The sequence below is a fragment of the Calonectris borealis genome, chromosome 9 (assembly GCF_964195595.1).
Source record: "Calonectris borealis chromosome 9, bCalBor7.hap1.2, whole genome shotgun sequence".
NCBI classification, from domain to species: Eukaryota; Metazoa; Chordata; class Aves; order Procellariiformes; family Procellariidae; genus Calonectris; species Calonectris borealis.
Genome location: NC_134320.1, coordinates 19,191,938 through 19,219,381, shown reverse-complemented (window position 1 = coordinate 19,219,381; position 27,444 = coordinate 19,191,938). Strand labels below are relative to the sequence as shown.

The 27,444-nt window shown below is 39.5% G+C and overlaps 1 protein-coding gene across 25 annotated transcripts in view; it reads left to right on the top strand.

Annotated features, from left to right (window-relative positions):
* ABCC5 (ATP binding cassette subfamily C member 5) overlaps positions 1-27,444 on the top strand; it is a 94,340-nt gene that overhangs the window by 6,332 nt on the left and 60,564 nt on the right. For 19 of the 25 annotated variants that reach the window (XR_012674652.1, XR_012674653.1, XR_012674656.1 and 16 more), the window contains 16 exons: positions 8,916-9,076; positions 9,311-9,466; positions 10,223-10,370; positions 15,044-15,277; positions 15,390-15,563; positions 16,884-17,031; positions 17,540-17,688; positions 18,338-18,445; positions 20,228-20,578; positions 22,023-22,094; positions 22,226-22,350; positions 22,973-23,045; positions 23,602-23,805; positions 24,468-24,611; positions 26,411-26,513; positions 27,225-27,409. Coding sequence is in view for 14 of the 25 variants with exons in the window: in XM_075157210.1 (XP_075013311.1) it covers positions 8,916-9,076; positions 9,311-9,466; positions 10,223-10,370; positions 15,044-15,277; positions 15,390-15,563; positions 16,884-17,031; positions 17,540-17,688; positions 18,338-18,445; positions 20,228-20,578; positions 22,023-22,094; positions 22,226-22,350; positions 22,973-23,045; positions 23,602-23,805; positions 24,468-24,611; positions 26,411-26,513; positions 27,225-27,409 (2,535 nt within the window). In the remaining 11 variants the exon portion in view is untranslated. Of the gene's footprint in view, positions 1-8,915; positions 9,077-9,310; positions 9,467-10,222; positions 10,371-10,459; positions 12,714-15,043; positions 15,278-15,389; positions 15,564-16,883; positions 17,032-17,539; positions 17,689-18,337; positions 18,446-20,227; positions 20,579-22,022; positions 22,095-22,225; positions 22,351-22,972; positions 23,046-23,601; positions 23,806-24,291; positions 24,361-24,440; positions 24,612-26,410; positions 26,514-27,224; positions 27,410-27,444 lie in introns of those variants that run through there. The other 6 variants (XM_075157206.1, XM_075157209.1, XM_075157212.1 and 3 more) reach the window with 5 other exon arrangements.

The window sequence follows — 27,444 nt, the reverse complement described above, 5'->3', positions numbered from 1 at the left end:
CTGGGACCCTTAGGCAAAGAGAAGCTGCTGCTGGTACAGGCCACTGCAGGAGACTTCTGGGAAAAAGCAGCCACCATAATGTGTCATGCTGAGAGCAGAGAGATGGCAGGAAGGAGATGGTAAATGGAGACAAGGTCTTGGATATAAAGGAAAGTTAGAAATTAGGAACACGTAAGCCTCCATGCTGAAGGAGGCTAAGGTGAACAGTGCATGAAACTGAAGGATAGCATCCCTCAAACCCCGTTTCAGTGACTTAACTGCCCTGACAGTGCCTAGAATATCTGTGAGTGTACCCGTGTTAAAAGCTGTAGAGAATTTTCCTGTTGTAAATTTGATGATACTCAACCTTTCTAAGCAGTGCACAGGAAGGAAAGGAAGGAAGATGGAAACTTTTGCCTTCCTTAGTAAACCAAAGTAGAAATGCTATTATGCCATCTACAAATGCTTAAGGCATGAGTAGACAGTGCACCTGTATCAGGAGCATGTAAAATGCTCTCAAGTTCAATCCTGAGCTATTGTTCTGGTGACTCTTTCAGACACTTGTCTGAAGATTCTCAGTGTGATCATCAGAGCTGAAACTCAGGGATGAGTTCACATAATGAGCTCAAGAAGGCAAATCTAGACAAGTGAAGTGCCTACGTACTGAAGGCGTGTTTTTCCCTAAATGTTAACTATTTTTACTTTTTCAAGTCAAATGAAAGCAGAACTTAAATCTCTCTTGTCAGTATTTCTGTTATCTTTGAAAGCTTTGAACACAATTAGACTATGTGCAGAAGCAAAGACTCATGTTGCTTTCTAAAGATGCATTCATTCCATGATATGCCCAAAGAACTGAATGTATTGTCTTGGTTAGAATCATGTTCTGTCAAGTTGTTTTACCATTGAACTTCTGCTACTAAAGTACTCACTAACTTGACACAAGACCCTTGACTTGGTTGTTGGTGAATGTTTTATGATGATTCTCTAACCACTCTGAAGAAGCGATATCTCTACCTTGTCTTCCATATATGTGAACATATTACCAGCTGAGAAAGGAGCCTATTCATCAGCCACTCATGTATCAAAAGCTTACCTGAAACTTGGAGGGGGTTAACTGTATCTGAGAACTCAGACTTACACTTAGTAATAGGAGGAACAAAAAGGCAAAATCCTTCACTGGGCAGAGATGTTCTCTGGAGGAACATGGTGTTCTGGCTAATTCACAGCTTCCATTTAAAGTCAGCTGTCTTCTTTAGTGCACTAACCATCTTTTGTTTAAGTCTTAGCCACATGTTAAAACCTCAGATCTGGCCACTTGCCAGTTTTGTCTTTGACTACTTTGACTGCTGTTCCTTTGTCCAAAGCAGATTTGTAAATCAGCCTGCTCGTAACCAAAAGTGTGTAAGGAACAGATTAACCATCAGTGAAGGAGCTTGCAGTATCTTTTCCATTGTAGTGTTCTATATTGGTGCTGGAGACATTCTGCCCTATGGCTGTCTTGGAAACTTGGTGTACAGTTATAAGAGTTGCCAGAAGGATTTAATGGATCTATCCAAACTACTGGAGAACTTAACTGGAAATAAGTCAAAACTCACTTATATGCAGGGAGTTCTGATACCTTGAGACACTGAGATGGTTATTAGTTTTGAACATCCATATCCTAATGCTAAGGAATAATCGGTTGTGGTCTGAACTGCATACTGTGAACGGGCTGTTCCACAAACAAAATCCGTATTTCAGTCCTTTTTTGAGGACTAAGGTTAAAGAATTTAAAAGCCAACATGTTTGGAGCCCTGAGGTGTTTACTTTGAGTTTACTAGTTAATTTGCCACTTGAGTGGGGTGCCCCTTGCTTTTGGAAGCATGTGTTGATGCAGGAAGGCGAGTTGAATAAAAGTCTGTTGTATTAGGCTTGGTAAATGCTGTGGTGTCAAGGCTTCTGCTGTTATTCCCTGGTGGTTCTACTCCACAGAAGTTTGAGTTTAAAGACTCCCTGGGTACTCCTGGTGTTGTACTAAATTGACCTGTGTAGCTTCTGTTGTGACCTAGCTTAGGCAGGGCCTGAGTAAAGGATATCACTGGAAGAACACCTCCAGCATATGGCAGGCTGCCTGCATGTCGTTCAGGATAGCAGAGCTTACCCGAATGAGTCAGGAGCCAAATCCTCGGCCTGTGCTGTGCTGGGTTGATCTGCTTAGTGAGGAGTTAGTTTCCCAGCTTTGTGATCAGAGCACATGTAGGGTGCTAATTCTGTAGGCAATTTATAGTTAAGGCTGATCATTATTTCCAGTTCAGTTCCACTGAACAGCAGTTCTGCTGTTACTGTACTCTTAGTGTGCATGAACTATGTAGCTCCAGTGCTGGATGATCAGTGTACAACCTCAGCTCTGAATGAATCCTGTATCCTTTGATTACAAGATCATGAATACTAGTTTTAATGCAAAACAAAGACATGTATTTATGTATACCAGAAACCTAAGCAGGTGCACAGCTGCTAATCAGATGCATACACAGCAGCTACTGTTGCAAAATCCTAAAATGAACACTACATTGTTGCCAAACTCTGTTTCTTGGATTGCAGGAATAAGCAGATTTGCCAGGGAAGTGTTTAGAACATCTCACCTCAATGCTAATGCTTGCCAGAATTTGAGGGCAAGGTCAAATAAGCAATGTTCCTGGAAGAAACTGATATACCTGTCCTCAGCAAGGACTCTATGTGCATCAAGTAAAAGTGCTCAATATATGTGACTAAAATATTCCGGCTCATTGCAAACATTCATACCCTGATCTTGTTTGGCTACAGAGCCCTGATATCAGTGCCAAGCACTACTGGGATACTTTTGCTGTAATCTGAGGATGCATAAACTCAGGCGAGCTTTGAAACCATGATTCCAATGCTAATTCAACTTCTGCTAAGCCTACCCAAGAAGAGCAACTGCAGAGGTCTTGTGTAATGAAGTCACATGTAACAGTGTGTTAGGACTGCAAGTTGTTGAATCTCTGAACTCTTCTGGCAAGTCAGAGCACACTTCTGAACAGCTAATTCTCTTTTCACTTAAGAGAAATATGGCACAGCTGCACTTATTCCTGCATTTGGATATATGGTTGGTGCTGTAAAGCGCTGTTCTTCCCTGTAACGGAAGCTGGGAAGGTAGCAGAGACATGAGCTTTCATTTATACTCCACTTGTCAGGAGGTGGAAGAAAATGGAGGCCTGAACTTCTTGACTTAGTTCATTGCAGCAGTCCTGAAAGCTGTAACCATAATTTCTAGGCATCTAAAGCTATGTGGTGGTCTCATCTTGGTGCTGTGTGAATTCAACTGTGCTGTCTGTACTTTGCAGTCAATATATGCAGGTGTTTAAAGGATCAGTGCCTCCTTCCTCACACCCATTGTCTGTGATCTAGCCCAGTGCCTGCTCCTTGCTACCTCTCCTTCAGGGAGACAGCTGGTATGGGTGGATGATACACCAAACTAGTCTTAAATAGGCTCATGTTCTAATCAGGCAGGGTATTATAAAGCATTCTAGTTACAGAATAGGCTGGGAGTCTAATGCTGCAAATCCCTCTATTAATACATTTGTAGATTGTGTACTGCATCAAATCCGGTGAAAGAAGAGGAAAATTGTCTTAGTAGAATATAAAGTTCATAGAGCACTTGCTGCTTCACTGAACAACAGCACATTTGACAATGTTTGGACCTGCAAACCTACTTAATTTTTAGATGCTCTTGGGTTTGATGACTTCCAGACTGGACAACAGTGCTTTAGGGGCTGCCTGTGCTACTTGCAAAAGCAGTGTATAAAACCCCTAGCTACTTTCAAGTGGGGTTATGCTTGGAAAGACTCAGAGGAAAATCAGAGGAATTTCTGGGAAGAAGGATGTAATTACAACTTCAAAGTATCTCTTCCTAGACTTTTGTTTTATTTTAGTTTCGTTATCCTTAAGCTAACTGGAACAGTTGATCCTATTCTTCCCCAGCCCATACAAGCTAATAACTAATCTTGTTTTGAAACACCAGTCCTTTAATGAAGTCTCGTAAATATTTTAAAATTGCTGTTCATCCTGGAATTGTAATATGGAGAATGCTTTAAGCACTGAGCAGAACTGGTGATCATATAATTTTCCCTTTCCCCATATGCCCGTCTAGTCCTGAGCTCTGTTGTGCTGGTCTGTTGGTTTCCCATTTGCTTTTCCTTACTGGGAACTTGAGCAAAGGAGTGAGGAGGCCTGCTGAGCTCTGCCTTCTAAATGCAAGAGGTGGGAGTTCCTGTTATGCAGCATTGCCAGCTCAGAGTTGTTTTAAATAAAACAGTTTTAACTTTATGTAATAGTAAATTAACCACAGTAGCTTTTGTATTATATATCAGCTGCATGTATTAATAAAAGAAGCCTTTATATGTCTGCTCTAGTTTCCTGTCAGGTAGCAGCAGGACCAGAAGAAATGCAGTTTCTTCCCCGCAGTGCTCAGAGCCCTGGAAGATGTTCTGCCTTATGGAAGAGGAGACAATAGTTGTTTAGTGGGTGGGGTTTGGGTTGTATGTTGACTGCATACATGTCAACTTCTTTCTCTGCAAGATGAGTAAGGGATGGAAAAATCTGTTTTGCTTGGCCTCCAGGCTTGTCTGGTTTTGCTGTTATCATCTGATGTTACGGTTGTCAAACCAATAAATTGGTGCCTTCTCTGCTAAATATGAGATTGCCTGTGTGAAAGGCTAGGATCTCACTGTTTTGTGGTTTGTTTCCCCCTGCCCCATATACATCACGGCTGCCTCCTTTCTTTTCACCTGCTCCCCATCCTCAGAGATAAATGCCCATGTTGGCTGCTTGGCAGGTTTTCAGAAGTGTCCTTTAATTTCACATATCTGAGTCTGCTTGCCCTTCTGCGTAATGTTCCTGATGCCCCTCTTGCTTCCTACAGAAGTTGTCTTGCTTACCTCTGACATCATGTATGTTTGACAGCTTTGTAACAGCTTCGTAGCTTGGCTGTCAATACAAATACATTTTCTGTGTTTTCATGGCCTTCTCACATGACCTTGGTATGTGGATTGTGAATTTGGTACTGCTGTCTCTAATTTAATGAGCAAATCTTTTTCCTTGCCCTTAAACAACTTCTTTTCCTCACTTTACCTAGACTTTCTGTCATGACATGTCTTGAGCCAACCATGTCATCTTTCTGGCTCTCACATTACCTTATGTGCTTACCATTGCTATAACCACTTGTTGGACGAGGAAATCATGATAACAAGTGCTGGTAGGGTTTTGTTGCTCTTTCAAATTGCAGAAAGTCAGAGGGAGCAGGTGTGCTCTATGGTAGCAGCACCAGCCATACTTCTCTTTCTCTGCCTGTCTGTGAGCTAGCTGTAGAGCTAAAAGAACAAGGCAGGATCATGTGTGTAGTGATACTTCCTCAGTACTCTCCCGACTCTCAGGGATTGCCCTCAGGATTAAAAGTTTAACTGTTTTCTTCATCTGTTATTTTTCCCAGTCATCTGTTGAATCATATCAGCCTGCACCCAGGTGTGCCACAGCTTCATGAAATGTGGTGTGCAGAATCATTACCCTCTGTTGGGAGCTGTCTATGGCTTCAGAAACTGGTTTTGGGATCTACCAGCAATTAGTAAGGTGCTGGGTAAATGATTGCTGTTGCCCTCTGTCATGCATTTAATAAGCCATGGTATGCTTATTCTATGTGAGTTTAATTCTCCCATTTTTAGTCCATTTATGCATTTGAACTTTACAGTATCCTATGACAGAGAATTCTAAATTGAAGTATGCCTTGTGTGAAAAACATTAATTTCACTGAGTGTCCCCAGTTCTTTTGTCGTAAAAACAGTTGGTGATCATTCCTTAGTTCTCTTCTTCGTGCCATTCATGGCTTTATGGACCTCTCAAATACCTGTACCTGTATCTTTATTCCTCTCTTCTATCCAGCTGAAAAGTCTTAAATTTACGCTTGTGTGGAAGCTGTTCCAATCCCAACTGTTCTCATTCCTTGCACAAAGTAATTTTAAGTATTATACCCTTTTTGAACTGAAGTGACAGGGGACTGACTGGTGTTCAAAAAGAAGGCAAACCCTAGGTTTTTTTAAGCGGTATGGTAATGTTTCCTGCTTTATTCTTTGTGTCTTTTGTAACAATTCTTCATTGTCTTTTGGCCTTTTTGATGATGCTGAGTAGCAAGCTGCTATTTTGCAAGAAATGTCTGAATGATTCCCCTCACTCCGGTTAGTGATATCTGATTTAGGCTTGTTTTGTTTCTGTGAACATTTCTTTAGAGTTATCAACACTGTGTTGTATCACTTGGTTCATTGCTTGTATTGGTATATTAATAAGTTGCTGAATTAGAAAAAGTGCTGTCTGATTTCTGTTTGATAGTGCAGCCATGATTTATTAGACATTTCTTTCAAGAGCAGTGCTGGAGCCTGTTGTATCACGTTGCTAATGACTTCTTCAAGGTTTTAGTTTCCAAGAAAACTGTACGTGCATGCAGGCAATCAGCATATCGCCAGTCGATGAACACCTGAAAAAATTATAGGGATTCAGAAACCTAAATTAACAGCACTGGGGCTGTTGCTAGTTTTTGTACTTCAGTCTTTTCCTCTAGAAATGCATTGTAGAACTGTTTAGGAGTCTCATTTCATCCTGATAAACTCTATGCTTTGAAGATTTTCTAATGTGACACAAAACTGTATGGTCTTTCTTAGAATCTTATTGTACAGTGGTGTGTTGCATTTGTTTCTTGATAGTCGTACATGTGGGATTTTGACAGCTTTGCCAAGATGGAGATGAGCAATGTTCTCGACTAGGGGTTTGTGCTTATGCTTGCCTCTATGGCAAGACGTTATCAAGATCTTTCAAAGGCAGTGCCCTAGTCTTTTATCAATGCATCTTTTCGACCTTTGCTGAGAGAATTTTGTTGAGCAGCTCTGGGGAGTTTAATTATTTTTCACAGTGAGTGTTTAAGAACATTATCTTTGGATTGCCTAAAAATACAGTATCTTGCAGTTGTGCTTCTTATTAAAAAGCTATTCTTGTTTCTAAGTGGTGAAAAACTTTTATGCTGACAAATACAGTGGTTTTGGTTTTGGAAGACTTTTTTTTTAAAAAAAAACTTCCATGCACTTTTTGTGTGCTCTGAAAAACAACGATTCTGCAAAAAGCCTGTGGCATCACTTACAAATAAGCATGTTATCAGCAATAAGGGTGTTTGGGCAGATCTGCTTGGGGCTCTTGCAAAGGGTAACGTAGCAAACTAGCTACGAATTCCTCTGCTGTAACCAGAAAAGCAGTGGTGGCGAACTTTTCCCCACTACTGAGTCCTTTGAGACATCTTTGGCAGGTCCCATATTAATGCTGATCTGGGTAGATTTAGTAAGGCGGTATTGCCCTTACTGAGTCAGTAATTTAATATAAATTGAGTGAGAAGTCTTTTAATTCAGATTTCAAGTGTTGCATATTTTTGAGTCACTCCATGTGTCATAATGTTGTAATGTTCCTTTGTTTTCTTACTTTGCTATCTTCTTTTGTAATCGTAGCTTTAGGTTTAGTGAGTAAGTTTTTTGAGATCAGGACCATGGATTGTTGACAACATCCTTAGGCACTATTTAAGTACTTTGGTTAAATAAATAAAGGACAGATTTATGCTATTATCAATTTCCTGTTCTTGTCCTTCACATGAGTGGAAGCTTATGTCTTAATGTGCTACATGCTTACATGTTAATGTAGTACAGACTTAAGTCTCTGATAAATGGTGGCCTTTCTGACAAAAATTACACGATGCAAAGTTAGGAACCAAGTGCTTGCTATTGTTATGCATTTAGTACTTTGCAGATACTGTGTTTTGAGGAGGCTACAAGGCACTCACAGTTGCTGTTTTCAAAGAAATAAAATAACTTTGCTCGGGGAAGGCAACTAATAAGGGTGAACATAGTATCTCTGTTTGTGAGACAGCCAGGAAGATTTTTACCTCAGAACAGAGTTTTTTTCCACAAAGTAGCTCCATTTCAAAAAATTAGAATACAAACAGGTAACATGGCACTCAATAAACGGTCCATTAAGTTAACAGAAGCAGTAGTGAGCCCTCTAGGAGTATAGATAGCAAGCTAATCTCCTCAGATATAGTTTTGCTATATCTAGCTTCTGATCAAAAGGATTGTTTGAACTCTGCAACATTTTGACTACTCTGTATCATTGCTGCTTCCTTTCTCCTCTTAGATTAGCATTTATATCTGCCTTTCACTAGGGGTGTGGAAAAACTCCCCTGAGATAAGGCTTGCCTATTAAGGGGTTGTAAATAAAGTTGCTGAGCCATTGAGAAGCATGGCTGGGAGAGAGAAAATTGTCATCTTTGTTCGCTTTAGTTTAGGGAAAAAGAGAAAAAGCAGGAAGCATGATAAAAGAGAGTACAATTCTGCTTAATGCATATTTGTTTTTTGATCTAATCCAAGGTATTTTTGAAGAAGGGACTTTAATATTCTGTAAATAATTTGGTTTTTCTGTGGATAAGAATATCTAAATTACCCTAAGAGGGTGTAAATTCATCAAGAATGTATGTCTTCATTTCACTGCATAAGCCAGTCATTGATTTCCTCAACTGTTGTCAAAGGTACTTGATTTTGTAATTTTTCTCTACTGTATTTCCTGTGGCAGGATGCAAAATTAGTCTGGTCTATCCATTTATCCTTTGAATGTACAGGCACAATACTGGCATTAATTTATGTTTTACAAATGCAGCAATCTAATGCAGATCTAAACTAATGTGTGCCTTCCATGTCTTTGCTGCCAGCCTGAAGCCTGTCCTCTTAAGACATTTAAATGGTAGTGATTGCTGTTGCACAATAATTTACAGAAGAAAGAGGTGTGAAGTTGCTGGAGTCGGCAGTTGTGGCCTTTAAACATAGTTTTGAACTCTGACTCTGCTGTCTTTCTTGTACAAGCAGATTGAATGCCAGGATGCCTTGGAAGCAGCTGCTCGGGCAGAGGGGCTGCCACTGGACACCTCCGTGCATTCCCAGCTGAGAATGCTGGACGAAGAGCATCACAAGGGCAAATACCACCATGGCCTGAATGCGCTGAAACCCATACGGACTACTTCCAAGTAAGTCTAGGCTACAAAAGAACTGATACAGCATTTGCTTTTCAAACCAGGAAAACAGGACTGCAGCTGTAGGTCTGCTGACTGATACCGAAAACATCACAATTCGTTTAGCAAGTATGACTGGCATGGGCCATTTGGTACTCTGAGTACTTTCAATGAGAGGAGGCTTTGTTTTTCTCAGGGATTTACAATTCTGTTTCCTTTTTCATTTGTTTGTGATTTTTTTTCTTTTAGACACCAGCACCCTGTTGATAATGCTGGGCTTTTCTCCTGCATGACCTTCTCCTGGCTCACTCCTTTGGCCCACAGAGCATACAAGAAAGGGGAATTGTTTATGGATGATGTATGGTCTTTATCAAGGCATGAGTCTTCAGATGTCAATTGTAGAAGGTAGAGACATCTTGTTCCTTATTATTTTCTTGTTTCCTGTTTTTTTTATACACTAGTTCACAGGCAATGATATAGTATTGCCCTAGAAAAGCAGCACTGGTATTTTGTTCTGCCTTTCTCAGAACAGTGGAATTTAGTTTTATCCTTCATAGATCACTTCCTCCTGCTGCACCGTTTTTGTACTCTTGCCGATTTCAGTGAACTTAAAGGATTCTGTCTCCAGGAATGTTTTGTGATTGTTTTTCTGATTTTGTATGTCTTTGAACTATTTTTTATTAAAACAAAGTTCTTTCTCAAGGCTACACTGAAAAAAATCTTGTGCTAAAATAATGAAAAGTAATACTGACAGTAACAAGGTGATTTGAATATGGGTCAGATCTTGTGATCAGGCTAACGTTTTATGGCTAATGAGAATTTTTCTCAGGCTTTGACTCCACAACTCTTCTGTCAGATCAGCAAGGAAAGACTGTGACAAGTCAGTATATTAAGATTGCCAAAGAGACTCGAGACAAAGCAAAAGACATTGTATTTTTCATCCCTCTCTTCTCTAGAAGTAACACAACGTACATATTTCAAGATGCAGATATTTCTCTTTTACCTCACAGAATGTACCATGTATTTATTTCTCTTGATATCTAGTAACTTTTGTTGCTCTGAGCTAGGGGGTGCTTGGACTTTTCACAAAGGAAGTACCCATGAGTTTGTACCTTCTCTCATGGTGAAAAATTTGTAACACGAAGCTTCTGTTTTTATTAGGCTGGAGAGATTGTGGCAGGAAGAACTTAAAGAAAGTGGACCTGATGATGCTTCTCTCCGGAGGGTTGTGTGGATTTTCTGCCGCACCAGGCTCATCATTTCCATAGTGTGTCTGATGATCACGCAGCTCGCGGGTTTTAGTGGACCAGTAAGTAATATCCATCCTTTTTTTAACAACCCCAGAGGGCTCCATCTCATGGCCAACTGTAAAATTTTAAGCTTTCATTGCAGAATCACTTAAATGTTTTGACTAGCTAGAAATTTTGGGGCAAAATTCCATAGTGATTCAATAATCCAAGATAGGTTTCCTACAGCTGGTGGATCAGTTGCTGAATACTGAGGCAAGTTCTTGGAGAAGGGAGGGGGAGTTTAGGTATCTTGGAGGAAATGCACACTTGATTTTTCTCTTTGGTTTTGAGTATAGTTTAAAGTTCTTCCTTAACTGGTATGTGGTCTTTTTGCATAAAATTCTTATGTGCAGGTCTTTTAATTGTTTTCTTTTTCTTTTTGCAATTCTGTAAATTTATCTTGGAATAAAATTCAGTCTGCTAAAACACTAATCTTAGATTATTGGCATTAATAGCACAGTCTTCAAGAAGTGGAACAAAACAATTTTATTAGAGCACTACTTAAAAACTAACGTGAGCAGGTCTCAAGAAGTCTGTGGGTATAGTCTTTACTGATCCTGCAGAGAATGGTCAGACAGGTTTCATGTAGAAGTGTTAGAGTACGTTATTGCCTCTAGGAACTGCTGCTGTTTGTTGCTATGGGTCGTAATGAAGATAACAACATATGGGACTTGACATTCACACCATATTTTGTCACCTGTTTGTTGCACGTGCTGTGCAGATTTACAGTTGAAATTTTGACTAAATTTATTCTCTACACATTTCCCTTGAGGAGTAGGAGCAGTATTACTGCTAGTAGTACACGTTTCAGTGTGCTGGTAAGCTGAAGGTTCATTTCTTGGGTAAGTACACTTGGGTGCACTGTTAGGTGAAATGTCTTTTTAAAATGTTTTCCTGCTTTTAAATGTCTTATCAAAATGATGTTCTGCTTTTTAAGCCTTTTTAAAGTTTGCCTTGTTTCATGTAATATGAATAACAATAAATGTTTCTGTGGTATTGCTTTCTTGGTAATAATTTATAGTAACTTGTATTATAAAATATATGAACATACTTTGGTAATATACTTTGGTAATAATAAATCATGATTAAGGTTTTAACAGCACTAGCTTTCCCCAAGAAGAGCTTCTGTCACTGTTTCACTACAGAGCTTTAGTAGCTGCTTTTGTCTTTAGCAAAGAACTTGCAGCAGGGTTGCCCCTAATTTCTGGAGTGTAATTTTCTCAATTTGTCTCAGCTGAACTGCTGAATGAGAGAGAGCGGGAGGGGAAGGAGAAAAACAAACCATCTTCACTAGGCTGGGGGCTACCGCTGCAATTAATGCTCGATTTGGGTAATTTAAAATTATCTATAGACATTTGCCCATTTATAGGCAACCTTATTCATTCCTCTGAATAAGGAACAATTCCTTTTTGGTTCCATCATTTGGCATGAAAAATAAGTCTTTACCATCCCCTCCTCCCTGTTTTTAAAAACGGCATGCCTCATAGATATGCCTATGCTGTCTCCTCAGAAGCATCAGTGCTTTCTTGTATTGTTACACCCTTTCAGTCATCTGAAGGTGAAAAGAGAGATCAGGAAAAGCACTTGACTTGATCTCATGTATTGGTGAAAATTATAAAAATGGAGTTAAACACTATATTAAACTTCAAACATTTTAATTGAATGTCTATGACCCTGAAATGCCAGCCAACAGCTGTGGCTTTGCTAATGAGCATTGTGATGGTTATAACTGGAAAGGAGTTGTGCAGACTACCTGCGTGCGTTTTTTTGATATTGGATAGATCCTTCAAGGGTCTTCCTTTTTTTTTTATTTTGATAAATTCTGCATCTGGCACAGTATCCAAACCCGTAACCTGGTGAGACAGCTGCATGTGTCAGACTGCCTTGTAATAACCATCAGAATGTACTAGTATAGGTGAGATACTATTTCTCTCCAGTGAATATTTGCTGCCATTTGATCAGCTACCAAAACTTTCAAGTTCGGTTTGAGGAGCAAAGAAGTTTTTGGACTACTAAACATAATCAGTTTAACTCCAGGTCTGAACAATGTACCTGTTTGCAACTGTTCAGAGCTATTCTTCCTGTTTGGGAGATGGGGAAACTTGCTATCTTAGTGGAGTACAGCTTGGCAGTTTGGTCAGTTATTGGAGGGGGGAGTGGTAAGCTATTGGAGGTAAGTTTCCCAATTTCCCAGTTGGCTCCAGTTGCAGCCTGCCCTGTGCTGTCGCACGCTGGCTGCAGCAGGGATGCCAGCACTGCAGTGGGACCAGTGACAGAAGCTGTTCTTTAGAATTTTCAGGATGGCTGTTTTCTGCGTCAGAATGAGACAGTCCTGCTGGGCAGAGCCAACGCCAAGAGCAAAGGTAAGGTAATGTTTATTCAATGGGAATGCTTAAGACAGCCGAGCAGCTAGTACCAACTACTACGGCAATAGTCACAGGAGTTCCTTTTTCCCCGTTAGCTTGAGTTTTAGTTTTTGTACTATAACTTTCTTGTTTTGTAAATAACTTTATGCTGGATTCTTGTTATTAAACTAGTTTGAATTCAAATAGTATGCGTTCAGATGTAAATGTTAATTCTGTGTGACTTTTCCCCCTCCCTTTTCAAAATTCTTTAATCTGCTGTTTCCTCTTTTCTTTCTTCCGGAAAAAAAAAATGGGGGTATAATGTAAGCTGGTCTCTATTTCATCACGGGAGGTACTGAATCTATAAAATAGTGCTGAAAAATCGCACTAAAAAGTTTTGGGAGGAATGAGACCCCAGGAAACATCTGCTATCTTTATACATCCTCTCTTGGAGACTTTCAGCAATGCTGTGGTGTGCGAGAAAATGCTTGCAGTCTGCGACCATGCTGAGTTACAGCTCGTGAGGAAAAAGGGGGATTTTCACCCCAATCGCTCAGTGACTCAGTTGCATATGTTGGATTGAATACTGGAAAAAGAAGTCAGTAATCTCCTTAGTAACTGCAAACCGACTGTATGCAGTTGTGGTCCAATCAGTTGATGTAAAACTAAATCCAAGTAAGGAGAAAGTTGGAATGCAATAGATTTGTGAATGTGAGCTCCTCACATTTGTTCAGGGATCGGTATGTAAATTTTCTCAGTGGCCATTCTAGAACCTGGTGGACATCTGGCTTCAATTCACACCTGTGAAAAAGAAAGAGCAAAATTATTGACAGCATGTTTCCTTGGTTCTGATGTGCAGAACTATTTTCCTCAGAACAGATGAATTTGATCTCCATTTTTTTCTGTTATTTGGTGCTGGGCTATAGATATCAATGCCTTTGCTGAAGTAGTGGGGTTTTGTTTTTTTCCTCTCTCTTCAAACTATACAGAACTCTTATTGCAAAACCTGATTTAGCCAAGAGGACTTCAACGGACTATGATGTGAAAGGCTTCTCAAATATTTTCTTTGGTCTCAGATTTTTTTTGTTGCTTTTTATTGTGGGCAAAGGTAATTCTCTGCTCTGTACTAGCATATCAAAAGCACCAGTATCTTAAAGCATCATTTGTTGAAAAGCTCTCTAGGAAATCTTTTGCTGTCTGTGAAGCCTTACTGTAGGATACTTTTTAAACCAGATTTCAGAATTTGCGCAGCCTCAGAAGCCCTCCTCTGTTGGCACCTGCAAGTTTGACTTCTTTTGGACTTCATGAACAAATACTGTTCTGTTTTTGTATCTTTATAATTTTGTGTGTAGTTTCAAATCTAGTTTATGTTAGAGGCTAAGACTGATTGTTAGATATTAGCCCTTTATAATTATCCTGTATGTGCAGATTGTATGTTTATACAATGCTCTACCTGTTGTACAGTGTTTTTGAGATGTTACCATTTAAGATGGCACTTTATTTCAAATAAAAGCCAATTGTTTCGCAGTCAATAGTATTTAATATTGCTGGTGATTGTGAGTTGTATGATATTATATTGTGCCGTTGGACCACAAAGAGCTGGAAGTGGGAATCGATGGTTCTGGGGGCTATCCTCTTTCTGCAGGTGATGTTTGAAATGTGATTCCTGAGGTAAAGTGTTTATGTTTTTGGGGGGAGAGGGTATGGGGAGGGATTGAATGGTTAATTTTTTGTCTTTTTTTTTCTCCCCTGTCCCCAATGATTTGTGGTATTGCGTACCTTGTGCTTTCTGCTTGTTTTTTTTCTTTACTATTAAACTGCTGATGTTTATTTCCAGGAATGTTTTGCAAATGTCCTTCTCACTCTTCCCCTCTACAACTGTAGGTACATTGTTCCTTTTTATCAAATAAGCACGTTTGAAGCAAACCAAAGATAAAATAAAAAAGGTCTTAATGTCACGTAAAGGAATGTTTCTTAATGTGCGCAGATGTATAAGTAGTGACTACATTTAAAAATTCTTCTGTATGATAATGCATTGCTTTCAGCTAACTGACAGATTTATGTTAAGTTAGAAGACACGGAGGATTAGAAGCGTGCTGCGAGGAATATGGTTCCAAATTAAACTCTCTTTACTTACTAAATTTGACTCAGTGCTTGGCTCTCAGCAGGGCTTTGTGTTACAGTACTTCTTGTATTGACACCTTTTACTTCTAGAAAGAAGATGCTTTCTATTTCAAACGGCTCTTTCAAAAGCAAAGTAGCCTACTTATTTCTAACTTAACATAAAGTTGTTGCATGGTCTTCTGGGATGAAGGGGTGTTCATGCAAGCTTGCATTTCTTCCTGTAGGCATTCGTTGTGAAACATCTTTTGGAGTATACCCAACAGAGTGAGTCCAACCTGCAGTACAGCTTGTTTTTAGTTTTTGGCATCTTTATGACGGAAATAGTGCGATCTTGGTCCCTTGCGCTAACCTGGGCTTTGAATTACCGCACGGGGGTTAGACTGCGTGGAGCTATCTTGACAATGGCGTTTAAGAAAATTCTTAAGCTGAAGAACATCAAGGAGAAGTCTCTTGGAGAGGTAAGCTGCAGCATCATTTTGGAAATTGCAGTGTGAAAAGGGTTATGCAATATATTCCTTCGAGAATGAGCTGTGCCTTAAATCTAAATAATCTGTTATGTGTATTTTTCAGCTTATAAATGTATGTTCCAATGATGGTCAAAGAATGTTTGAAGCTGCAGCAGTTGGCAGTTTGTTGGCTGGGGGCCCTATTGTGGCCATCTTAGGAATGGTTTATAATGTGATTATTCTGGGTCCAACAGGCTTCTTGGGCTCTGCTGTCTTCATCCTTTTCTACCCGGCAATGGTGAGTTGGAAAGAGTTAAGACTTGCTTCATTTTTATTAGGTCAGACATATGTGTAGTTCTGAATAGAAGGTGTTGAAATGTGCTAGATTTAGCCCGTTTATGGCACTGCATGTTATTGAAGGTGTTTCTAAAAATGGTGTATGAAGCTCAAACAGGAAACAGGAAGCTCAAAATGATGAAGAAAATTAGAAAATGGAAATAGGAAAGCTGATAGATTTGACTGAGATAAATATGCATAGCTAAATTAAACTGCAGAATGCTCAGGTGCTTGTGGTCGAGGTTGGAAAGACACAAGGCCTCCAGCTTGTGTACAGGAGCTCGGTGTTGTATGAGCACATCGCTCTAGATTTCAACAACAGATGTTGAAAAGCACCACATCTGGGAGAGGGTGTTCTTAGTTGGTTACTCCTGCCTCTACTTCTGCTGAGCTGTGAAATAGGCTAGTTCAAGCCAAAATCTTCTTGCCTCTAAAATGGCCTGTAAGGCTGCTGAAGATTTGTATTCATAATACAAATTTTAAAAACCATGGAAGCTGAATACTGTGAAGTCCACTTTAGTCCAATTTATTTGGCCAACAGTAAGGATTAAAATAATGGGAATTGTATTTTGAAGGGGGGAATGAGGGGTGGAGTTCAATCATCTTTTTCAGTTCGATGGGGACTCCAAAAGAGATTGCAGGAGTATGAAGAAGGGCAAGGAACTGAAAACTTCCTAAAGTAGCGTGTTGGTTTTGAATTTCAGACCAGGAACGGGATGAATGTAAGAGTAGCAGATACTTAGAAACACATGAACAACTATTTATTTTTAGATTGATTTAGTAAAAATGTTAAAACTGTTTTACCGCCTTCATAGCACTGGCATATGGTAGAAATTGATCTGGCTGTGCAAAGTCCAGTTTGCTCTTTTGCCTTACAGGACCAGGTTAAAAGGTTGGCTGAAATGGGTTCTACTGTTCATTTGCCATGAGAGTCAACTTGGTGTGTCTTTAGGTTAATGTGTTTGTAGTCTTTGTGCCTCAGAAACTAGTACCAGATTTGTTACACTATTCAATGTTGGTAAAAGCGCACACCTTTTTTTTCACAAATTTTATTTTTGTTGAAACTTGCTATCGTGAGTCTAGTGCTCAGTGCAGATGGAGTGGGAGGATATGAATAGTGTTTCCAGCTTGACTTCTATGTTAGAACAACAATTGCCTTGCCCCATCCCTGAATCCCTTTTTCAGATTCAAAATTGGCTTTCTCTGGTAATTAGGAGGAATTGAATGTACTTCCTTTTTCTGAGTTGCCATTAATGTTGCATGGTCTTGCCTTTTGTTTCAGATGTTTGTATCACGCCTCACAGCTTATTTCAGAAGAAAATGTGTATCAACAACAGACGAGCGTGTGCAAAAGATGAATGAAGTTCTTAATTACATTAAGTTCATTAAAATGTATGCCTGGGTCAAACCATTTTCTCAGAATGTTCAAAGTGAGTTCACACAATCTGCAAATGTTTCCTTTTGTGCAGATGCCCCATTGTGTAGTACCCTGGTGCATCCTCCTGGCTTAGTACCATAGGTGGTGATGTACATGCAGTACAATAACACTTTCATCCTTTAGGCTTCCTATTTGTTACGCATGATGGGTTGGACAAACAGACCTGCTTCTGAAGTTTCACCTTCTAGCGTAATGATGTTTGTGGCTTGGCACTAATCTTAAATTTTTAAATTTTGTTCCATTTTTTGTCATTTAATAAATGTGCTGGCTGCTCCATTTTTAAATAAATAAAAAGACCTCTATTCTTATGGAGATTTACAGACCATTGTAGTTTGCTCCTCTGTAACTGCAATCTCTATAAAAAGGTATATAATGTGATAAATGCTAAAGCATAGAGTTAGGCCTCTCTTACTCAGTGTTTATAGTGCTATGGTAGTGTCTGTTGTGTATGTACCCCCCGAATCATACTTCAAATGTGGTGCTCCTATTTATATTTCTAGAAATTCGTGAGGAAGAACGTAAAATCTTAGAGCGTGCAGGCTACTTCCAGAGCATCACTGTGGGTGTGGCTCCCATAGTCGTAGTCATTGCCAGCGTGGTGACCTTTTCTGTCCATATGATCCTTGGCTACGATCTTACAGCAGCTCAGGTAACTTACTGCAGTGTTGAAAATACTATTTACAATATTGCCACAGTACCTTTTCTGCTAAGCCATTTCTCTTCATCATGTTCTTTGCTTTGCGGCTGTGCCTGTGTGGCCAGGCTGTAGCCTTGCTCACAGAAGTGAACATCTGATGGGTGTGACAGCAGCAGATGTAGTCTTATAGTTTGCACAAAAAGCTCTCAGTACTGTTTCAGTTCTGACCTTCCCCAGAACAGGTTTTGAGCTGAATGTAAACGAGCACTCCTGTTTGCTATTCAGATAGGGCATTGGGATTACTGGATGTTTTTACTTTACAGTGTGCTTGGATGCAAACAGCACAAATGTCTTACACAGGATTTGAACTTGGGTATCCACAAGTAATAGGCTAATGCAGAATTTGCTAGCTGCTGCTTTCGTAAGACCTACAAACACTGAAGATGTCTGTCTTGGTCTGTTACAAAGCACTGGAGAAAGAGTAGGGTAGATCTGCTGTTTTCTGCTCTTTGAGATGATGTTGAATATTTAAATGGTTATTCTTGGTCTGTGGGCCTTTTCTATGGCTTTGGATTGCTGCTGTGACATTTCAACTTTTAGAAGGTTGGAGTTGTTAGTATGTTGCATCCAAATGTGATTCTCTTTCTTGTCTCATTTTTAGGCATTCACAGTGGTCACTGTCTTTAATTCAATGACTTTTGCTCTAAAAGTAACACCTTTCTCAGTGAAGTCCCTATCTGAGGCATCTGTTTCCGTTGACAGATTTAAGGTGAGCAGTCATTTGGCCTTACAGTTTTAAATGTAAGTGTGGAGTGTTGTATGTGTATAATAAATAGATGCTAAGGGAACACTTGGAAGGTAATGTTGTTTTAGTGACTGAGGAGTTTTTTCTTTACACCTGGCACTCCAGATTATTGGATTCTGCAAAAGAGATATAAATCTAATGAAGGAATATTAGAAGTTTAAGATAGTACCAGTGTGGGAAGCAAAATATTCTTATTTAATGATTTTAGGATTTTGATGTTGGCCACTGTAAGAGATAAAGTACAGGACTAGATGGCTCACAGTATAATAATTCTTAAACTCCCTTTTAAAGACCATCTGCATGAAAAGACAGTGCAACATGTCTGCAATGAAATTTAGTTTTTTGCTAATGAAACTCTTTTTTGGAAATGTCATGTATTATGTAGGCAGCTTTGGACAAACCAGTGGAGTTTTATTTGTAGTCGTGAAAAACTGAGGTTTTGTATTTCCAGACCGATGACTGAAACTCCACCGTATGATGGAGTGATCTGACGTTCCAGATCACTAAAATGCCATTGTGATCTGACGAAACAGAATCTATGGCAGAAGATTAAAACCCTTATAACAATCAATCCTATCTCATCCTTCAATCCCTGTGAAGTGAATACACTGTGTGTACTTTAGTATGAACTCAGAGGACAGGCCTTTATTTTGTCTTCTTTCTTGAAGACAATAGTTCATTGCACCTTGCAGAAATTTCCAAATAGGATTCCACAAATATTGACAGATATATGGATTCTGTGTAACGCATTCATGAAACAAATCTGGGTGTGAGAAGAATGGGATCTGCAGAATGGTTTTGAGATCCCGTTGCTTTTGAGCATTTTTGTTTCATCTTCTGAGTCACCCTAAATCAGGCTTTGTTAAAACCACATGTAAGGAATGGAGTTTTGGGGGGGAAGAGAAGGAGAGGGGAAATTGTAATATCTCCCAGTTTGACTGTAAACAGCATAATCTGTAACACAAGGTGGGGATACTCTAACATCACAGAAAAATGTAACTGACTTTTTGACTCTGTATGAATGTATGATTTGGGCATAGCAATTGCAAGAGTAAATAAGGCTGAGAATTGAGAAGTCTTTAATCGCAAAAGGCTTCTTACTTCAAAACATAAATTATGTAAGTGGAAAACATTTTATCTTGTAATTAAACTGTGTGAAAAATCTCTTCCTAATATGTGTTGATTGTAAATACTGATGGATGTGGTAGAAAACATGATACAATGGACTTAATGGCTTACTTCTTATTGTCAAGCAGCCCGAGAAAGGTCAGCTAAATTTGTGTCAGATGACTTTTTCCCAGCAGAAAAGTTGAAGGGTGAAGGCTGAGGTTAAAAGTCATTCCATGTCCTTCCATAATGAGTTGGTGTGTAGGAAAAGTCAGTCACTTTCCCTCAAACTGACCTCTCCTCCCCAACCCATGTATTCTACTCATGTGTTTTTTTTAATCTGGAAATTACAGAGCTGCAGTTGCAAACAGTGTTAAAGAATAAGCTCCTTTCATATCGCATCCAGAGTATTGTAGTTCTGTAAAAGTCTTAGTGTATCTAAGTGCTTCTACCACATCCAGGAATGCCCCAGCCACTTAGCAGGCCTGGAGTTAGTTTACACTAATGAGCTACCTTTTGCTCTTCAGCTTCCTCCTACTATATAGCCTGATGTGTTTTGCTGCGTGAGTGTGCCGTAGGCTTGTCTCCCAGTCTTGATCAGGTGTCTCATCTTTACACCTCTCTCACAACTCCTATCAGAGTTTATTTCTAATGGAAGAGGTTCATATGATAAAGAAAAAACCAGCCAATCCTCACACCGCGATAGAGGTGAAAAATGCTACTTTGGCTTGGGACTTCTCCCACGCCAGCGTCCAGAGCTCACCAAAGTTGACCCCCAAAGTGAAAAAAGACAAGAAAGTCACCAAGGGCAAGAAAGAGAAAATGAAGCTGCAGAATGAGGGACAGCAAGCTGTGCTGGCAGAGCAGAAGGGCCATCTTCTAGTGGACAATGATGACCATCCTAGCCCCGAAGAGGAGAACAAAATCATCCACCTGGTTAACCTTCGGCTTCAGAGGACTCTCTACAACATTGACTTGGAGATAGAAAAGGTAAGAGAAGAAATGAGGAAATCTGAGCTTTCAAAAGGCCTCATTTCTAGCTGTCCCTTGGAATAGAGAGCTGTGTATTTTTGCATGAAATGGCGCATATTGCTTTTGTACACCCCTGTAATATCCATGGCAACTGCAGTATCCAGGATGCAGTGTCTGATCTTGATGTAAACAGCTGTGCCGGTTTAGCAAACTAGATCTTTGCAAACAGCCTATGAAACAACCGCAGGTTGTATAGCTTTCACTTCTAACTGATAGTTTGTAGCTCTCACTATAGTATATGAGCCATTGAATTTAAAGAATCAGCAGAGCAACAGGGGTATCGGTGGGGTATTGGTGGATGGTGTATTCCTGCAGCCGTTTGTTGATTTTGCAGGGTTTCAGCTATATTCTGGGTGAACGTTTTAGGTGAGTAGGTGTTCTAATGGAGCATAACAGTGCTTTTCATTGAAGAATGTGCAATTTTTTTCCTTGAGGATTTTTGTATGGTAGAAGGACACAGAGATTTTCAAGAATTTAGAAGCAATTGGAGTCCTCCAATTCCAAGATGGGTAAAAGCATCTAAAATGTCAAAAGTTTTGCAATCTGGCAGTTGGATGTTGTAGTAATGGGATCCATTTATCAAGATATTTATTGTGAAATTGTCTCCTGCAGTCATATGAATAGAGGGACAGTTTAAACTATTTTAAACTATAAAAAAGCCTGTATTTTAAACTTTTGAGAAGGATGTGTATAGTTTAAAAAATAGCCTTGAAAAAGAAGTACACAGTTACTTGAAAATGTAAAGGCTAGTTTTCTATCAGAAGTTTGTAAATAAGAGGAGGCCAACAATGTGTTCCACAAGTGGCTATATACTCTTTTTGTCCACTTTACCTTTTTTTCCAAAAGGAACAAAAATGGTTTTGATGAATTCATGTTTAACGTGGGTATCAACCCACCCATTTATTGCAGAGGAATGCTTCAAAGTGACTGGATTCTAGCCTTTTCTTGGTACGTGTTCCTTAGCAAACTGCATCTCATAGGCAAGGAGTTTTACTGGACTCATATATCCTAAATTCTACTTTTCTTTTAGTCTTTCCTTCTTTATATCTTTCCTTACCACTCTCAAAAGCATCTTGGTGCATTCTGTGCAGGCAGGCCTTGGTGCTTTTGGCTGAGTGCAGCATTCTCTGGGCCTCTATCAGGCCCAGTCAAAGGGAAGCTGATCTTAAAATACATTCATTTTTACCTGCAGAGTTGATTCAGTTTTAGTCCACTGTGGCATAGTATTCACTCTTTATTATTTGAGAGTCAAAATACTGACTGTCTTGCTTTTTTGTCTGTTATGTCCATTTTCAGCTGTCATTAATGTCCAAGTGTCCCCTCGGAGGTACTAAAGGTAGTCCGAATTCTGAAAGGGGTGGAGAACGTAAGAAATACTGTAATTTATTTTTTTTCTGTCTAGGGAAAACTTGTTGGAATTTGTGGCAGTGTGGGGAGCGGAAAAACTTCACTTATCTCAGCAATTTTAGGACAGGTGAGAAATTCTGTTTTGACTACTACTGCTCTTCTCTTTCCTATATCCTATTTCACTTATTTGTACTCTGTAGAAGAAAGTCTATTCTAAATATGGAATAGCGTAATTTCACAGTTTATCTTTAATTTCAGATGACCCTGTTGGAGGGTAGCATTGCAGTAAGTGGAACATTTGCATATGTGGCCCAGCAGGCCTGGATTCTCAATGCCACACTTCGGGACAACATTCTTTTTGGCAAGGAATATGATGAAGAAAGGTTTGTCAGAACTGCTTGCTGATTTTCATGAAAGCTTAGTAATTCTTGGCCCAAGTGTGGGAAAATTTAATGCAGAGTACACTGCAGTTGAAGCCTATGTATCCTTTTAGAGTCTGTCTTTAAGACTCCTTTAAGTCTCATTTAAGAGCCTGCCTCTCTTGCACGTGGTCACTGTGGCTGATGACTGTCAGTGCGTCTGTTGTTGCTCGTTTGCGGTGAGGGCTGTACCTCACGTTGGAGTACTGCCTGATCTGTTTTTAGCAGCTGCTGTGGGGCAGCGCTGAAGTGGCATTTGCTCTTTCTGTCCTGGCCTTGCCCTCTTTAAACACCACAACGGCTGTTTGCAATGTACTGGCACCTTCCGTGGCCCTCCCCCAGCGGGGGCCTTCCCAGTGGCCTGTGCTAGCTATCCCTGGAAAGAAATTGCCTCCTTACCTTCACTGTACTTCAGAAGTAGGTGGTTAATTACTATCCTCTGCTTCCTCCTGGGAATCCAAGGCAGATAATTTGTTTTAGGCTGCTGGAATGTCTGCTGTTAGTGTAGAAAGTGAGATAATGCTGTACCAGCTAGATACTTGGGGGGAAAAAACATGTTCTTACCACAGATCTAATTGTTCTTTAGATACAATACGGTGTTGAATGGTTGCTGTCTAAGGCCTGACCTAGCCATCCTTCCAAATGGGGACCTGACAGAGGTATAAATTTTGCTTATAATAAACTAATTAGTAGATGGAGAAAAGTAGAGTTTTGGTTTGGGGATGAGACTGGAATGAGGGGAACATCAGCATATAAGCCAAGCTGTTGAATGCACCTTCTTGAGCTGAGCTTACCTATGCAGGCTGTGGGCTATTGAGAGTTGTGCTATGTTTTTGACTCAGATGTTGACAATTTGGGAGTTTTTTATTGTGTTGTAAATTTAGCTGCCTTAGCAGGACCTATTGGAACTTGATTTAAAAAGGCTAAGAAAAAAGCATGGCTATATTAATACAAAAAAAGTAAAATAAGCAAAAAAGTACTGCCACATTTCAAGCGTATTAACCTTGAATGTGAATAACACATTTCACAAAGAAGTGGACACCTAAACTAGAATATATATATGTATTAAAACAATATATAATATTATGGGGGTGTGTGTGTATATATATAAAAATAAAAATATTATGATCTGCTTCATTTGGTCACTTCTTGAGCTCTGAATATCTGTGTTGCATGATGCTGTAGAAATAAAATAATGGGTGTGTGTCTGTACAGATTGGTGAACGAGGGGCCAACCTGAGTGGAGGACAGCGTCAGAGAATCAGTTTGGCGCGAGCCCTGTATAGCGACAGGAGCATTTACATCCTGGATGATCCCCTTAGTGCCTTAGATGCTCATGTTGGAAATCACATTTTTAACAGTGCAATAAGGAAGCATCTGAAGTCAAAGACTGTCCTTTTCATCACTCATCAGCTTCAGGTACTACATCTCTCATTCTTTCTTTCTTGTACTTTCTTGAAATACTGTTTAGTCAGTTGCCTTCATACTGGAAACTTCTGTGCCCTGACCTGTTACAGCACAACCCTGTCCATTTATAGGATGCATGGTTTACATTTACAAACTAGGTTTGCAAATATGCAGCAAGCACAATCTAATTCTTTATTTGATATCAGTGCTGCTTGGTGTCTGATGTGGACTGGTAACACTTGGCTAAATAAAATTTACCAGACAAATAAATACCTTGTTCAAAATCACTTTTGCTAACTTGCTATAAAGCTGGTTCATCACATCAGAAAAACTTAGATTTATCAGAATGGATGTCTTCTGAGATTTTTTTGCAATTTTCTGTGCCTAGAAATATTAATACTTAGTATATCAATATTTGCAGTGTTTAGATATCCTGAATTGTGTCTTCTATAACAGATTGCTTTTGATAGAACATGAAACCTTTTTATTTGTGTACAGCGAGAATAATCATGGTGTTCTAGTCAATGCAGGACCTTTAAAAATCAGATGTTTGTTACCTTGGAAGAGGTGTGTTGTGTGCAAATGTCTATAAATTACTGAACAAGATTGTGTGGGAGTGTGTCTGATTATTCCACATAATGATAAAGACTTGTTTTTACTGTTGTTTTCTCCAGTATCTTGTTGACTGTGATGAAGTGATCTTCATGAAAGAAGGCAGCATTACTGAGCGAGGAAGTCATGAGGAACTGATGAATTTAAATGGGGACTATGCAACTATTTTTAATAACCTACAGCTGGGAGAAACACCACATATTGAGGTATTTGTTTATTTTAAAGTGGTCTGAATGATGACTTTTCTGATGAGATGAACCAAATGACATAGTTGGAATACTGCAAAATGGCTTCACATGTTCATGTGTTGATCTGACCAATAGATTTCCTGTAGAATAATCTGTGCTTCGTTAACACTTTGTATTTGCAGTCACAGTTTGTATTTAGGGAATGTGTAGTCGAGAGGACTCTGCCAATGAGCTCATGAGTTGAACGTGAAAGTAATGTATCGTCTCCTCTGGTGATGCTTCCTCTGGTGAAGCTTGTTGTCTCTTTTATTGTACACCTCACTTCTTAATTTACCTCCAAATTAGCACTGACCTGGACCAACCTTTGTCTGAAAAAATTCCTACTGTTTTGTTACTTCTTTTTCACATAGGGTGTGACTGAGGCACAGGAAAAGTGACTCAACTTGACAAAAGTTAGATGTGACAGTTTTTTGGAAATGTAATTGAAAATGCTTTGGTTTGGGCGGTTCTGAGAAGAAAAAATCGTTGCTTGGCACTGCTTCTGTTACGAAACAATGGCTGTAAATGCAAACTTGGATTTGTGCTCTAGTATTTTAGTCGGTGGAAAAAATGTACATCTAGAAAATAACAAACCTTCAGTAGGACATGCATTTAAATTTTCAGCAATTTATTTTTTCCCACCTTTCTCCTGTTTGTTTCCTGAAGTTATTCTTTGGAGTAAGCAACTTTGATGCTTTTTATTTGATGATGATTTACTTCTCTAAGTGTTGTGTGCATTTTCTCTTAGTAAGAAGAGATTAAAAAGCACATCAGCAGTTTATTTTTTAAAAGATGGGAGGCTCCTTATTTACAAGTTGCAGACATTTTAAAAAAAAAGTTTCTGAAAAGGTAGCATTGTGATAAATATACAGCTATAGAAGGTGCTTGGTGAAACTTTCTCCTGGGAGATGTTGGTGAAAGAAGCAAAAAAAATACAATGCATTACTCTGCATATCCTTTCTGAGGCATGAAGATTATACTTCTGCCATTTTAAGATTAATGTAATGATGGTTAACATGAGACTCTCCAGTCTGCATGCTTGGCTGACCTTCACTGTCTCTCTGTAAACACTAGCTCATGGAAGGAGCATTAACTTGCATTCCCAATGGGATAAGAAGAAATGGATGGTAAAATTAGATTCTCTGTGGTTTGACATGTGTGAGATATCCCTTCTCACATAAAGCGTGGGAAGAGGACCCTGAAGATGCTGTGCAGTGGGTTTCAATTAATGTAGGCTGTCTCTGAACAGGTAGTAACTTCCATTGGTGAGAAGATGGCTGGGTTTAGAACAGTAACTGTGTGTGCAGTTTAGTGTTTGGACATATGATTTCTGGAAGACCAAGTTAACCTGACTTCGTCCTTAGAGACATTTCATGAGAGATTTCCTGAGTGAAGTACTAGGGTGTTTGGGGAAAAAAAGCCTCTTAATAAAATTGTGAGTTATTTTTACAAGGGACAGGGGGATTTTATCTTTCTGTCAGTAGTAGGGGTATCATTCCTCTACCATGTATGCACATAGTGTCACTGGTTCTGGAAGTTAACCTTACACACTACCAGTACAGATTGGTAGCAGTTCACATTAATAGAGGAGGAGAATTTAATCCACCAGAGTTGGCAGTCATCCATAATAACAGTGAAGTTAATACCCTCCTTGATACGAATGCTAAGCTATTGAAAGCCTTTGTCCTTAGGAGGCAGCTTATAAAAAGTTTGGGTTCAGGTATGAAAATGTCAAACCAAATTACTCCGGTATGTTTAGTGTCATTGTTTTCCTGCAGATTAATATAAAGAAGAACACAAACAGTTCACTGAAAAGACCCCAGGATAAAAGTACCAAAACAGGGTCTGTGAAGAAGGAGAAAGTGGTAAAGAAGGAAGAGGGTAACTATGTAATCAGATTTCTGGCTGTAATTATTTTATACACCAATAAGCTCAAAACATTTGCTTTCAAAGTGTATTATGAATGTACCTCTCAGGTTTTAAAAGCTGTCTCAAGTCCTGGTCACTCAGTGTGGTTTATAGGACACAGGCAGTGGGCAAAGAACATTCAATAATTCATGAAATATGGGTGCCTGCACAATGTTTTTAGGTTCAATCAGGCTGCTGCTGGTCAGATGCCATCAGCACAAAGGAGCTTGTAGTACCCTGTCTCCCACACCACCTCTCCCTCCTATCCTAAGAGGGCAACGTGTATAGCTTGGTACTTGCAGAGTCCTAGGCAGGACATGGCATTTATGTATGAAGAATTGGAAGATCTGACCTCTGTTTTGTGGTTCTCTCTGTTTAATGTTAACTTTGAACTTCAGCAGGGTTTAAAAAGCAATAGTGAGGCTGATACCAGCCTAGTATTTAAGTCTGTGCTGATTACGCTTCTTCAGGCATACCATGACGTGAATGATTCTGCAGAGGAAATGTGACTTTTTGAAAAACTGTTTGAACCGTTGAGTTCTACGTATTAAGTAATGTCTGTGTTTCTGAAAGTACTCTGTACAGTTTGAAAATGACTCTAGTTTCATGTATGTTCACAAACTTACAAAAGTTTCATGGAATAGCTTTCTTTTCCTCACTCCCTCCTCCTCTTTTGTTTCACAGGCCAGTTGGTCCAGTTGGAAGAGAAAGGCAAAGGCTCTGTCCCCTGGTCTGTTTATGGTATCTACATTCAGGCAGCTGGAGGCCCCTTCGCATTCCTCGTCATCATGGCACTGTTTGTGCTGAATGTGGGCAGTACAGCTTTTAGCAACTGGTGGCTGAGTTTCTGGATCAAGCAAGGCAGTGGAGTAAGATAAATAGCTTTTCTACTCTCTTGTGTCTA